Genomic DNA, 16,439 nt, shown 5'->3' on the forward strand with positions numbered 1-16,439 from the left:
CCGACACAAATTCAAAGTTTGATCATAATCTGGGTCAAAAAGCAGATGGCGTGGTGAAATGTATGCAGTAAAGACTTCATAGCTGTGTCCCAAAGGTAAACTGCGCTCATGTACAAACCAGAAATAGATTTCCATGCTATATCAGGACGAAATTGCACGTAATTCCTGAAGAACTGTGACGTACCAATTTAAAGGCAAGATAGTTGACTACTTGAATGTTTTGCCTTTGCGTTCAGGTAGGACACAATAAAGTGCGTTGAATTCTTACAAAATTGACCAAACTACATACTATTTAGCAAGGAAAGCTTCTAGAATGACAATCTAGTGCACATTTGGGAAACAGCTCCTGATTTGTGTGCTTTTAAACTGGCATAAAGTTTGTTGCTGGTGTTTCAAATGTGACGTTAGCTACATTTTCGCTAACAAGCCAGGCTGGGTTTGGACATGTCAGCTTGGCGTGTCTATGCAGCGAGGTGAGTGACACTGACATTGCTCACTATAATGTGATTCCACTGTTGCTCATGTGTAAGCATCCTTACTCTGTGGTATTTATGTCTGTTTGCTACTGTATCATTTTGGCTGACCTTTCTTCTTCATGCGTGCTTGCTGTCTTGCCTGTCTCTCTGCCTTTATATTAAGATACGTTCGCTGACATAACTGATTGCCTGGTTGTCTGTCAGTCATCCTGGTTACCTATTTGTGACTGTCTACGTCCCCTTTGGGGCCTTTCCCTCTCTCTGGGCTCTAACTGGGCCTCTGACATTCCTCTATCTCTTTGTCACAGCTGATTACTTCAATAACTCCTGTGACCTGTAGTTAAGTTCTTCATATAAGGTGTGTGTGGGCAGTGTATGGTTTGTGGAGAACCTATACACCAATGGTGAAGGTATCTCTACCCACCCACCCTTTCTTTCTCCTCCCCTCCCTTACTCCAATCATAACTAGGCTACTGCGACACCACTGGGCACCAAACAGCCAAGGTGAGAGGGTGGGTGATGTGAGTGGGGCAGGATGGGATGATTCAAGGAAGTGAGAGGAAGAGGAGATGGAAGGACAGGGAGAAAAAGAGAGGGGCAGCGAGAGGGTGGAAGGATGATGATCAGCATGATGTGGTCCCACAGCCCGGAAAAAAAGAAACAAAAACAGGAAGCACGGACTAGACAGACTTCACTAAACTACAGAGCCCAGACATAGCAGAAAGGAAGAAAAACAAAGACCACTAGAGAGGCCTGATGGCATCTACTTAACAGACATCCAGCACACCAGACATAGCTACTTAAAGCAGAGCATGTTAACCGGAGAGACAGATACAGAGATAGACAGACAGGTGGAGAAAGAGAGGGACAGAACGTTTGTGCGAGTGTGGTAAACAGAGAAAGAAACCAGAAGAAAGGACCGGAAGGAAAAAAAGTGAGACAAAGAGTGATGAGAGTGAACGACAGACAGATTGAGGACAAGGGAGAGACCTGTGGTGACAGAGGAGTGACAGGACAACAGACACATAGAGATATACAGAGAGAGAGAGAGAGACAGAGACAGAGAGAGAGAGAGAGAGAGAGAGAGAGAGAGAGAGAGAGAGAGAGAGAGAGAGGGTGAAAGAGAGAGAGAGAGAGAGAGGGTGAAAGAGAGTTAGAGAGATAGCTGGCAACAGAAGGAGGGGGGGGACACAGAGTGGGGCATTTGTTTTGCGCGCTCCTCGGGGGAGGGTGAGGGAAGGGCAGGGGTGGGGGGCGGGATAGTTACTCGAGAGCTGAAGGTCCTCCTGCGATCATCTTTAAGCCCCTCCAACCTACACTGGAGCTAGTGGAGATAAAGCATCGAATCACAGGCATCAGTGCATCTGTCCCAGCAACCACAACACTAACAGACAGACAGACAAGACAGACAAACGGACGGACTGACGGACTGACGGACTGACGGACTGACGGACGGAACGGACGGAGAGACACACAAGACAGGCATCCACTACAATAAGCAACCCTAGCAGGAGAAGGAAGAGGAGCAGCACAGAAATTGATAGAACCATAATAACAGTGAGAGAGAGAGAGAGAGAGAGTGTCGCAGGGGTTTCAGGTGCCATAATGCACCAGTGGTGACCATACTGGAGGTCCTCAGCTGGTGGGCAACAGTGACAACAAACAGCTGATGCCAACAGCTCCTATGTACTATACACTCTACTATGCCTACGTAGTATACTACTGTATACTGTCTTCATAGTGTACTCTTATGGCTTTGTAGAATCCCCTAATAGCTTCCTATTAGGTATATGTAATTGTCCCCTTCATAGTATAAATTAAAGCTGCATATGTAGTATACTCTTATATAGTACACTCTTAAGGCTGCCTAGCATACCACAATAGTCACCTTTATAGTGTACTCTTATGGCTGCCTATGTTGTTTACTCTAATAGCTGCCTATTTAGCATAACCTTAATAGTTGGCTTTGTAGTATACCCTAACAACTTCCTATTTAGTGTACATAATTGCTACCTTCATAGTGTACATTAAAGATGTAGTATACTCTTATGGATGATTACTTAGTATAACCTAAAAGCTGCCCCATTTACAGATGAGGTTCTCAAACTGTAGTACGTTGGACCACAATTGGAGGTTAAAGCTGTGGTACACTAGATGAAAGAGATTCAAAACAATTGAAATTGATCGAAATTCTGTTCTTAACTTTATATTATCTTATTATTATCTTACTGGTAGTAAGATGATTGGTTTGCTCAGACGTGGTGCTTGGTTCAGAGTGTATTAAGTTAAGACTGGAGTAATACTGACTCAGGTATCAAGACTACACTTCTAAGCTCAATCAACTTTAGTTAAGTAAACTCAGCGGACCTCCATGATGGCACCAGCTTCCGTTGCTAGGAGATTTGCAACACATCTGCAAAGACCTCACACAGAGAGAGAGCAAGAGGAATGATAAAAAAAGAAAGAAAGAAAAATACAAAGGCGAGGATTTAAGGAAACTAAATACAGCTACAGCACGACAGATCAAACATTCAAAAAGCACATCAGAAAACTAACGATCGACAGCTAAAACATTTTCGTACAAGGCGTGCCTTGCTTAAAAAAAGTTTGCAAAAGACATCTAAAAAGAAAATAATGACATGATTAAAGCTGAACAATTAGATCAGTATCACACTTACTGGGAAATATACCTAGCTAGTCTCTTTAAACACAAAGACAACCAACAAGATTCAACTAATTGAACTCTTCTCCCTCCTAATTCAGTTTGAGTCTACCCTGCAGCTGGGTTTGATGCATTAACACACAATGACCGTTTCTGTCACACAACTGAAAACCGTGACACAGTGTGGAGTGATGACACAGGTGGAGCAGAAGACCTCAGCATGGGGAAAAAATATGTCAGTAGAAAAGATCATACCATGAGAAAGCCATGGGAAGGGTGTGTGTGTGGTTGGGTGGTTGGGGAGGCGGGGCAGTTTGCATGTGGAGATGACTACAGTGGAAGTTTGAGGAAGTGAGGGAAATGTGTGGAGAGCGAGTGCAGAAGCAGAATGGGGGTGTTGGACAAAGGGGGAAGGCAAAAAGCAGACTGTCAAACACTCTCACACTCGTTTCTGATCTACCCTCCACTGCAAGACCAACTGAATTAAGTGCGAGAAGAAGAGAATAGGATTAATATGACGGAGGTAAATGTGACACACACACACGTGTGCACACAGAAGCTTTAGAGACTGCCAATATTTGTAAAATACTTAATATGTGGCTCATATTGCCCATTTTCACACGACCGCTACCGTAGACCTAATGGCATATTGCAGTACTCTCGGAACACACACACACAAAACACTGGCCTCCCTGCCAGAGACACTAATCACTCTACGAACCAACCCCATCGTCTCTGTGGAAACAGTCTGATGATGGGTTGTCATGGAGATCTGCCACGAAGATCAATGGGCTGGGGGTGGCGGTGAAGGGGGGGGGGGGGGGGGGGGGGGACGTGTGCAGAATAGTGAGCACGGCCAGGTCAGCGAGACACATGGCCCAGGGGCTGCAAAGCAACCATGGGGAAATCAATGGGCCAATAACCAGCCAGAAGAGGAGACGCTCCGGGGGGAACGAGGGGATGCAAACCGCCACGGTGCTGAGATCAGCACAAAACAAAGGAGCTGTCAGACAAATTATGCAAAAAGGTAGATTTATCTGCCCGCCGCGAGGAGGAGAGGGGCAGTGACAAGCCAGGGAGGCTCGTTTCAACCGGCTTCAACTGCCTTACCCCGCGGGACAGAAGGAGAGAGAGAGAGGGAGAGAGAGAGAGAGAGAGAGAGAGAGAGAGAGAGAGAGAGAGAGAGAGAGAGGGGAGCAGAGAGAGCGGGGGATTGAGCCGAGGACAAAACGCTGGAGTGATAGCGACAGAGCGGTAGAGGGCAGGACAAAATACTACAGTGGCAATCGGCGGCTAAGTCCTCCTCCCTGGGGAACGGAGGCAGGAGCCTGAGGGGGCAAAAAGTGAAAAAGAGAGAGAGAGAGTGACAGGGGGGGTGAGGTAGTGCAGGTTTCAGCTAGGGCCTCTGCTCTCCACTGACTCACACACCAGGAAGATACTCTTGCAACCTCCATGAAAACAAACCCCAAACTACCAAATTTACCAGCCACAGATACACAAACCATATCAAACGATTACATGGTGGATGAATGGGAGATGAGTGCTGGTGGAGATCTGGAGAGACAGGCGATGGGGAGGTTTTGTTTCTGAGTCTGACCGCTAACAAGTGGTGATACACAACGACACTGGAAGAGCAACAATGGCCGAGGTGTTGCCAAGGCGATTGTTGCTTTGATTTTCATTTTGCATGACTGTAAATACTTTTGCTCGCTAAAATTGCCATGTGTATCATCATGTAACCCACCAATAAGTTCTGGATGGCCTACGCAACACACACACACCTCTCCCCCTCGTGAAATCTGGTATGTGGGGTAAGGAAGTGTTTTGTGTGTGTGTGAGTGCTTGCAGAGTGAGACAAAGAGGCTATCGCAGTGTTATCATCAGTTGCACTGTGGCATTCTTGACCTTTCTGGGGGGGTTAACTTGTCTCTTTCGTCCCACTATATCGTCCCATAAACATAAAGTATATACTAATACATCTGTCTGGGTTGCTGTGTGTGTGATGACTCCTAAACTGCTGGGTGCTCAGTCTCTGTCCCTTCGCTGCCTCCCTGCCTGTGTGTGTGTGTGTCTGTGTGTGTGTGTGCCTGCATGTGCCTCGTGTGGTGAGGTGTTACGTGGGATGCCAGTGACCTGCATGCCAATAGATAAAGTTTAGGTAAAAGGGTAGCGGGTTTACCTGGTCCAAGGTAGAGTACCTTGACTTGAGCGTGATGACCTCATCCAGGTGAGCCCTGAATTCTCTCCGTGAGGCCTGGGGGAAGCCACAGGATAGTCACTCACTTTCTCGCCACATGCACACGCGCACACACAAACACACACACTCACTCATCCATACACACACACGTGCAGGAAATAGGCATGCACACCCGTTTTGATGGTCTTATAAAAGCATATATTTACATATCAGGTAGTGGCGAGTTTAAAACAATCACACACATACACACACAGTCTCTGCATAGACTGGATGAAGACACGCCTATGCACACACGCGCACATCCTTAATATAAAGCCAGCACTGATCTCACACACATTCTGCAATCGGACCAAAGTAAATGTAAAGATGTAGCAAAAACAGCCACCAACGACACAATTGAACCAAAGATGGATGAACGGAACCAACAACACGGTGGAGCTGACATGTTTCACGTTAGAGTGGAGAGAGAGGATGCAATTGTGATCACATCTTTGAATTAACGCGTTGTATGAATGGAAGTTAAAATATTTGAACTCTCTGACCTCTGGCCTCTTTATGCTATATATATGGACAGTAAGTGAGCAGCTGAAACAGGAGCAACAGATTTGATATGTATCAGACTGGCAACTGTAACCCATTGCAGCTTAGAACAGCTCAGTAATTGGATATGAAATGATTGCAAATTAGTTCTTGTCAAAATGTGATGGCACTGCAATCAATCGCAGAAGTGCATTTATTTTAAGTTCCCTTTTCATACCGAGAGGGGATCAGAGTCTTTGGGCCCCGACCTCACGACTACACTGCAAAGGCTCACACATTTACCAAGGCCTGTTCTCTCTCACAAGCTGCCGTGTGCGAGAGAGAAACGAGGTGAGAACACTGAGGGAGAGAAATGCAATTGGTGCAAGCAATATCACTTTCATTCCGCCACATAATTCAAGCATCTTTCAACTTCGGTTATGAGGTTGAAACACAGTGGAAGAATATGAAGAGCGATGGGGCTTTGTTGTATTTCTGGGGTGTGAGAGTGTGGAAATGAGGGCGGGAAGTACGAGGGTTTAATGTGTGTGGCTGGAACCGGACAAAATCGACTACATGACGCATTCACACAAAAATATAAATAAGGAACAGAAAGGATTGTGGGATATCAGCAGGGGTGCAGCGGGCGGGAGAACACACAGAAGGGGACAGACTGAGGAGGTTTGCGGGGAAGCAATCATGAGGAGAAGGGAGGTTGTAATGGATGCTCTCATGGTGTGACGCGACGGCAGCCATAACAGTGCATTAGAACGCATGCAGGAGTACCTCAGCAATGCTTAGGGTGGATGAACAGGAGGGGAGCCGCGCCTGGTGCCATGAGGGAGGAGGGGAGAAGAGAAGAGGAGAGGGTTAACAGTGCCAAAGCCAGGGTGGAGCAAAGGGGGGGTGGACAGGTGCGCACAGAGACAGCGCCCTCTGTCTTTTGGGAGGGGCGTCTGCATGTGGCGTGTCTCTGTGTGACTGTGTCAGGAATCAGGTAGGCCAAGGCAGCCAAGGGCATAACAGACGAAGGGACAGGAGGACAGCAGGACAGCAGGACAGCAGGACAGCAGGACAGGACAGCAAGTAGGAGCTGTGTGGTGATTTGCTCCACTCGCCATCAGCACAACAGGAGGACAGGAAACATCGCATCAGTGTCTCAAAGTGTTTGCATATATGACTGTAAATGACATGTGTGTGTGTGTGTGTGTGTGTGTGTATGTGTGTTATTATACTGGAACAAAGCCTTTAGATAACTTTGATAAATAGATACTTTAGATACGGGTTCTCCTACCAAGCCCATTCAACAATTCAAATTATAAAGAGCTTCAAACTAGTATCCCTCCTTCTGTCTGAGGTGTACACAGAATCTAATGAATCTAATCGGCAATCAGAACACAACTACAACACACAGAAATATACATCTACTGCTGCATCACAGGGGTCACCTGCTGTTTGCATTCATGCTGTCATAGTAACACATCCACCAAAGACTTTCACTGCCTCCACTACTGACCTGAGTGAGGGTGATGGGTTGCTGCAGAACCACCTGTCAAACAGCGGACAGAGTAGCACTTGGCGTGATAAAAACGTGGCTCTGAGACCTAAATGAGGACCTTCATCAGTCCAATTTAGGGAAATCGGTGCTTTAAATGACCCAGCGGTCCACACTGTGAGGGATCTTTCACAACTAATATTGAGACTCTGCTGCGGCTGCAAATGCGCGCTTCAAATAAGACCCGGTGTCACGTTGTTTACTACTGCTGTTGTGTTCAGCACCATGGACAGCGGACAAGCACGTCGCACTGTGTCAAGCTGTGTCTGCAGATTGTATCAATGTTGTTAGTGAGGTTGTGCGCCATGTTATCTGCCACAGCCACTTGTGTATTTATTCAGGCTTTAGTCTTCCATAAACTAGATCCTGTTCTAAGCCCGCTCTCCCCTAAAGGTGAGAAAGAATCCACTGTAAATGCGACGTGACCGCGGCTGACCAGAGCCGTGTGCTTCTTCATCATCCAGCCCCGGTCATTCATCACTCTCCAGTTTGCTGCCCTCTCTCATGGCCACCTCCGTGTCCATTTATATTAGAAATTAATGAGCCATTGAATATGTGGCCAGCGTGGCAGAGAGTGAGTGTTAACACAGCTGATTTGACGGGACTGTGTGTTATGCTGCCTACCGGTTCTTCCTCACGTCTCATCAGCAGCCCACAATCAGTGCAGCTGGACGGACGGCGCCATCAATTCCCCTCACTGCCTGCCTTTCTCTCTCTCTCTCTCTCTCTCTCTCTCTCTCTCTCTGTCCATTCCCAAGCTGCCCCCCCTCCCTCTAGGCAAAATCTAACCCACGCTTCTCATCGTGCGTCTTCAAGCAGATTAACATTGGATCACAGTGCGCTTTTAAAACACGGAGAGACAATCTCAAGCACACAGACTCATATGTACTCGTTGAATGAACTCTGCCGAACTAAATTTGACTTAAAGCCTAAAGCAATTTGACCCAAATGGTCTATGGGTACTACGAGCCAAATGGAGCAAGGGTGGGTGGGTGGGGGGGGGGCGGGGACTGAATGTGTGCGCTTTAATTTGTGATTTAAAAAAGACTTTCCTCTGGCCGCAGCTACTTTCATCTGCTCTCCGCAACAATACATCACACACATTATCATACGTCTTGTCTGCTATACGACCCGACTACCTAAGCTATTCCTCTGCACCTGACATTTAACTGGGTATCATCGCTCTTCATCGCTGAATTGATATCAAAGTGCCTTTTCTGCTCGCTTATTATACGGTGTCCTCTGCCGATAGCAGGACGGAGGATATATTCTGCAGCTCAACATGTTTATGTGTTCGTTTCCTTGTAGGTCGTGCAGACTAAGCAGATTATCAAACAGGGGGAAAGAGTTAAGGCTGATTATGTCCATTATTTCCTGTAGAATCAATCCCAACCACAAATTTCACATTGTAGTTTGATTAGAATGTTCTATCTGCTTGCCTTGATGTGAACTGTATCTTTTAAATACAGTAGGTGACCTTTGGATCTATTCTCCACACACCGCAGGAAGCTGTTCTTACATGGCATCGATCTACACTTCAAAATTATCGCTGCACCTGGCATTTAGCGAGGCAGAGTAATTCTCTAAAGCTGCATTGATGTGCCTGTCAGCTTTTTAAAGCTGTCGTCAACGTGTGTGTGCGTGTGTGTGTGTGTGTGTGTGTGTGTGTGTGTGTGTGTGTGTGTGTGCGCGTGTGTGTGTGGCTGTTCACACACATCTCCATCCATGTTGCCTCAATCTTCCTTTACAGTAGCACTCCAGTAGTATTGCTGTTTCAATGTTTGAATAGAAATATGACCGGTCAGAGGAAAAGGAATACCTGCCTGGAAATGTTGTTTATACTTTTTACTTTTTTATTATCTATTAATCTACTGCTGAATTTCAATTATTAATCAAGTAAACAAGTTTGTGTTTGTTTCTTACTGTAAGAGACACAAAGTAAAGAAATAAACTAAACTCCCCGAGCTCAGCTAATAATAATAATTTCAATAAATGACAACATAATCTGTCAACTTTGATATTGGCTTTTTCTTACTCAGCTCATCTTTCTGTTGCATCTGTTCCAACAATATGCTGGTCAAAAGAGAATCAACAACTAAATATTTCTAGGATCTCGAACTATGAAAAGCTGCCCGCTGAAACAGAAAGTTTCTCATTTTTTAGTCCAGTTGATTGTCTACATACATGAAATTGATTGGTCATGTCCAATTTAATTGTGAGCACCATTACAGGTCCACAGGTTCTTCCCCTCCTCTCTTCCATCAAGTGGGGTGTCGTCCCACATCCCTACAGTAGACAAGCTCCTTCATCTTCTTCCTCCTCTTTATCCCACAATTCCTTAGGCTACTCAACAGTCGGGTTGCAACATTACTCACCTCCAAAACCCTCCCCAACACTGTCCGTGGCCATTACACACACACACACACACACACACACACACACACACAGAAATGTATATCTATAAAATACACATTACACATGCAACACTTGCACATGGAAACCCATTCAGAAAATAACACAAAATGATTCTGTTATCACACAGGCATACACACAGGGAATAGTTGCCTTCTGCACACACACATACACACACATACACACACACATCTGTCCACACTCAAACCTGTAAACACTCTCTCAGATATGCAGGAGGAGAGACATTACTTACCATCCTCTGCCTGAAGTCAGAACAGAATGAGCTCCCCGGCACATGCACACAAGAACACACACACGCGCAAGACACTAAAACACACTAACTGCAAGGGGGGGGGGGGGGGGGGGGAGTGAAGAAGAAGGATGAGCGAGTGAGCAAGCAATAAATGGGGAAAGAGAGAGAGAGGGAGAGAGAGAGAGAGAGAGAGAGAGAGAGAGAGAGAGAGAGAGAGAGAGAGAGAGAGAGATGCACAAGAGAGAGAAAGCTGAGAGAGAATGCAACAGCCGGAAAGAGACTGAGGAGGAGGAGGAGGGGAAGAGGAGGAGGAAGAAGAAGAGGAGGAGGAGAGTATATCTGCACATACGGTGCTGTGTTGCACTAAATCATACACGCATCATCGAGAACAGTGTGCACGATTTGTGTGAGTGTGATTCCCGTCACCCTTCCTCCGTTAGCACATGAGTAAAGAGGACGGATGTGACTGTGTCTCCGTGCTGCCGTCCTCCATCTGTCTCACCTCCTCCCTCCTCCTTCTGCCTCCCCCTCTGTCACTTTTACACTGATTTCAGATGATGAGTCGGGAGGGAGGAAGCCTGAGCTGAGGCTGACTCGAGGCGAGCCGGTGGACTCTGGAGGGGCTTCGGGGGAAGGACAGACGGATTCAGACAGACGGTCAGACAGCACGCGTCTGACCGCTCAAACCTTCAATACCCTCGCCGCACTTTTCCTTCATCCCTCCTTCCCTGCCTCCCACTCCTCCAGCCTCCCTTCAGTCCCTTATCCTCTCTAACCCATTATTTCTCGCTTCTTTCTTTCTTTCTTTCTCTCTCTCTTTCTTTCAGTCTTTCTTCCCTTCTTTCTTTTCTCCCTCTCTACCTCCCACTCGTCGCTCTTCCTCTCTTCCTGCTGCTTGCTTTCCCTTCGCCTTTCTTGCTCGCTCACTCCTATCTCGTAAATCCTCCGCACCTCCGGCGGTCCAGGAGACGAGGAGTCACTTTTACGAGCCGCACTCCTCTGGAGGAGGACAATAACACAATACACAATCAGTGCTACCACAGAGCAGAGTGCACAAACACACACACACAGATAAACACACACCTTCATGCAGAGCCTTGAATAGTTCCTGCACCCACACATACATCTATACTTATCTTATCTATACTTTCCTCTGTAGAATAAAACTCTTTTCAGAATGGCGGCACAGCGTGTAAAACTGCACCAGGCTTTGATATCCTCATCTGAATGAAGTGGGAAGCACAAGTCACACCCTCACTCACTGTAGTGCACACACACTCCCAGCATGCACAGATTAAAGTGAGGTCAAATAGAGAGAAAACACACAGATGTCTCTCAGATCTCTCAGACCTCTTCCACGTAACACAACTATATTTCTCTTATGTTGTAGTATTTCCAAACTTCTTTATCTGACTGAATTCACCGTCCACTGATTCTGGGAATTGCAGACAACAGCAGGAACGGCTCAAACACTGATCATTGATCAGTCACACAACAGCTTGCTGCTTTGGCATTGGAGCAGCGCATTACACACACAGCCAAGGTATAAATCATTCATCTCCTGTCTGATCAGCTCACTACACCAACGAGACGCTGTCACTACTCATTCCATGTGCGGCGTGTCGGCGTATCGACCAGCCATCGGGTGGACGCTATTTGCAATTTGTCAGGGCTACCGGCATAACCACGACTTATTACATCACCCCGACTCGTACAAAGCTGGATCAAACTCCGAGGCACTCAAGAGAGCTCACACCTCTAATCTGGTGTCCACGTCGGCCTGTATGTATGTGGACAGACCCAAGGGCGTGTGCATGTGTAGGTGAGGATGTAGATTGATGTTGGGGTTTGCCTGTTTGGACACACGTGTGTACAATCTTGTCGCTGTGACCAGAATGAACAATACTGCCACAGTGAAGGTCACAGAGGTGGTGCAGATTGAAATGCTCTGCTGCACTGGAGCTCATTTCACATGTTCCACTGCAGGAGGAGGAAGAGGAGGAGGAGGAGGAGGAGGAAGTGTTCTCCATGAGCCTTGGCCTTGGCCCCAAAGCCATACGTCAATGCCATTAATCACAAAGACTGTAGGACCTCTGTTAAGTGAGCCAGCGTCCTCCGGGTGCTCAGCCAGCAAAAGCGGCTGTGGAAAGGAACCGCCAGACAAAACATAACCAAATATAATTGAATCATTTACCCTGATAAGAGTTAATTGTAGAGGCGATTCTATCAAGTCACTGTTTAGAACTGCTTTACACAGATATTACAAACCTTCATTCCTGCTGTATAAAGTTTACATTAGCAGCATATGTCTTAGCTGTTGGTATTTCACATCATACCAGTGAACATAAACACACCAACCAACAATATTCCACTGAGAATAACAATAAGGGCAGCTACCAGAGAACATAGATACACACACATATGCACACACACACACACACACACACACACACACACAGGGACACACACACACACACACACACACACACACACACACACACACACACGGACACACACACTGAGTAAAAGCCCCATTTTCCCATATGCTTCATTAACCAAAACTCACCATTACATAACTGTGCTAAATGCTCACAAGAGTGGAATGGGAGAGCTATAACTCCCTTTAACTAGTGTGTGTGTGTGTGTGTGTGTGTGTGTGTGTCTGTGTGTCTGTGTGTCTGTGTGTCTGTCTGTCTGTCTGTCTGTCTGTCTGTCTGTCTGTCTGTCTGTCTGTCTGTCTACACTAGAACACCAATTATTCAATTATTTAACAGAACAGTTGCAGCTGCAGCCGCAACTAATATGAAGATACACACAATATACTGGTTACACACATGCCATGCCCCTGTATACACACACACACACACACACACACACACACACACACACACACACACACAGTAATGACAGCACATGACAAATGTTTCTGGAGCTGAAAGCGATGATATATAACCTGTGTTTCTCTCTTTGGCAGGGAGCCTCGCTTGCTCGCTGCACGGGAACAGCGGCAGCTCTGCCTGAGACAAGATTAAGACCTCCTCCACACCGTCTCCTCCTCGCCGAGCCACCACGCGCAGCACTGACAACAAGGCCCAGCTAACAAACTAGCACAGCCTCCAGTGGCACATGAAATGCATCAGCGCGCAGAGGCCTCAGCTCCGCTCCGGGGACGTTGTGTACATACTGTCAGCAGCCGCTCGCATCGTGGGAATTTCAAAGAACATATGGCAAGCTTGTCGCTGGGAAACAGTCCGTGTCAGGATCTAAACAAACTAAAGAGCTATACCTAGAAAAGCCATTAACTGTCTGTGATCTGCCATGAACAAACACACACGTGTCCAGACACAGAGATCACTCACGAGCACTGACTGATGTAGTTGGCATGTGATCGTGACAGGCTAGTGATGATCAAACAGGGTCATTGCCGATATTAGACACGTAGCTTTGCATACCGGAACAATCACACTATCTGTATTAAGACTGAGCTACAGCTCCAAACCGCAGACTGGCCGAGAAGCACAAACACTTTTGCTGACACACAAGCACAGCACCCCAATGACAAACAACAAATTCAGATCAATCAGGCTCCACATGGACCATTTCACCCTTCCTCCTTAGTGTCTGTAACATGGAAGTAGTAGTAGTTATATTCCATAAAATGCCTGGAATTTACCTAAAGCAAGTTTTCTCTGGTTAGAATCTGCCTTTCAGACAGCTAAGTGCAGAGTAGAAACTATTGGAGAAACAAGGAGCCAAAACTAAGAACATGTCTTAGAATTAACGAATTGTATTATACGTGTTGTCCTGTACTGTATTGTTGTCGTCTGGTTAAACTGTATTGTATAACTACAGTATATCTGCATTTTGTGGCTGAGGCTCTCCGGCGTCGACCTCTCGTCGCTCTTAAGAGACCCAAAAGCTACTGAGCAGAGCGAGATCTCACCCCCGCGTCTCCACTAACATGCCACCTTTCTGTTCCCATGGCAACTCCTCATCTATTCCCATGGCACCTGCCTGCTGTCCAGGAGACACATGGAGATGTGACACTGACAGATGAGGTGTGTGTGTGTGAGTATACATGTGAGAGTGAGTGAGTGAGTGAGAGTGAGAGAGAGTGAGAGAGAGAGAGAGAGAGAGTGAGAGAGAGAGGAATAGAGAGAGAGAGAGAGAGAGAGAGAGAGAGAGAGAGAGAGAGTTGATGCCATTTGGCCTTTTTAAAAACCTGTAGAAGAGATGGGTTAATATTACGGCTTCTGGATATTATCATTGTGAGTGATAATTACGTGAACACATCAATAACAAAAATAATCACACACACGGACACACACACACCACATGGTTTACACTCTCTTATCACACAAAACCCACATTTTGGCGTCACAGCGATGTGGAAGCACTGAAAGAGAACAATGTTGAAGACTTTCACTGTTGTGTGTGTGTCAGTATGTGTGTGTGTATGTGTGTGTGTATGTAAATAACCCCAAATGGATCCTAAGAAAATGGGATCCAATTCCAAAAGTACCTGTTTTGGATCCATCACACCGTAGTCACAAATGTTTTTATCCTACATCTTGCCAGGTTATGTCTGCATTTACCCTCCAAAGACCCGTGACAACCTGAACCTGAACCCGAACCTGAACTGAGATAGGACAGAAAAGTCTGGAACCTTTTCGGACACTCAGGAACTTTCCTTTCTTCCTAATCAAGGAACTAGGACGGATATTAAACTCCTCCTGCTTGTATACTCGTACTTATTGTTTTTGTATACAGCAAAACCAATCTGCATTCATCAAAATATGGAAATACTACAAAGAAGCGACGAAGACAACGAAAAACATCAAAGGTAAAATCCTCCAACAAATATATAGTATTAGTAACCCCGGGACAATAGCCAGCAGACTCTCACATTCCAATGACTAATACAGGTAACATTTGCATTTTTTAAAAGTGGAACAAAGATGGTTTACACAAATTTTTACTTCAATTTTATTTTCCCTGCTCATAACTATTCTGCAGTTCTAGGACAAACTGAACCGTCCTTATAACTGCACGACATTCTGGTCTATTAATGACACCACATTTCTATTAACAGCTACAATTAGTGATTCATGTTGGCCTAAGGAAACGGGAGAGAGTCTTCAGTAAGATACAGTATGAGGATGTGAGGGATGTGTATGTGTGTATCTGTGTGTGTGTGTTTGTGTGTGTGTGTGTGTGCGAGTGTTCTTACTTTGGGTGTGGGACAGGAAGCGGTAGAGAGGCGAGAAGTGGCCTGGGCCCGGGGCGACTCTGAAGGCGTGGTACTGAGAGAGGCTGTATCCCTGGGCAACACCTGTACACCCCGCGAGATTATGGAGTCTGGGATCTGAGATGAGACACACACACACACACGCACGCACACACGCACACACACACAAGATACATATGCATCCATACCACAAATTCCCCAAAACAGACACACACACGTACATATATTGTTGATCAAGGAACACAGAGAGTAAGAAAATATATAAACACACACACACACACACGTCTCTAAAAATACCCATGTATTCCAAATGTACGGATGAATGGATAATGCTACAAAAGTGACATAATGGTGACAAATACTGATGGCTGAGGTACTGCGGTGAAGTCTTACCATCAGTGACGGGACAATGAGGTGGGATGTTACCCTGACAACGGAGCCACAACACGGGGTCCATTCTGCACGACAGGACGACGGTATGGGGAGATGCATGATGTGACATATGACGACACACAGACACACACACACACACACACACACACACACACACACACAAACATGTGACGTGATAGACGATAGATGATATGTTTAAGCCTTCAAGACATGACCTCATACATTTTGTAGCAACGGGGGGAGAATGTGTGAAACGGAGGCACGTTTTCTATCAGGTTTTATTGACTTTATTTTCCAGCGTTCTGCCTCTGTAAACACAGTCAATAAAAGCTGAAAGAAAGCTTGATTTGGTAAAACGTGTAAACATGTCTGAATTTGCTGTGCATTTCCTATTTTTGACAACAACATTTATCATAGATGTTTTGTTTTTTTCCAGATCTAAAGCGCTACCCCATTGATTCCTGTTTAAGGCCGGTGAGATGCTGGAGTGTTTCTATGCAGAGAGTTATCTAAGTAACGGCGAGACTTTAGTCGAATTAAAAACGACCCTCTGTGCCGCCGATATCGTGTTTTTAACAATTTGTCAGGGGATTTCTCCAATTTTTGCTAATTAGACAGACATAGGCGGAGTCATGGCGGTTCAAGTTAAGTGCATGATAAAGATTTGATACAATTAACCTATTTTAGCTCAGTTCACGATGCATTGTACACCTATATTATGAAA

The 16,439-nt window shown here is 45.9% G+C and overlaps 1 protein-coding gene across 1 annotated transcript in view; it reads right to left on the reverse strand.

Annotated features, from left to right (window-relative positions):
* Nucleotides 1-16,439, reverse strand: part of gphnb (gephyrin b) — a 66,396-nt gene that overhangs the window by 11,117 nt on the left and 38,840 nt on the right. The window contains exon 8 of the mRNA XM_076155055.1: nt 15,305-15,439. Coding sequence (XP_076011170.1) covers nt 15,305-15,439 — 135 coding nt within the window. The remainder of the gene's footprint in view (nt 1-15,304; nt 15,440-16,439) is intronic.

The sequence above is a fragment of the Genypterus blacodes genome, unplaced genomic scaffold (genome assembly GCF_046128005.1).
Source record: "Genypterus blacodes isolate CSIRO-AG114 ecotype Tasmania unplaced genomic scaffold, CSIRO-AGI_Gbla_v1 ptg000064l_1, whole genome shotgun sequence".
In the NCBI taxonomy this organism is placed as follows: Eukaryota; Metazoa; Chordata; class Actinopteri; order Ophidiiformes; family Ophidiidae; genus Genypterus; species Genypterus blacodes.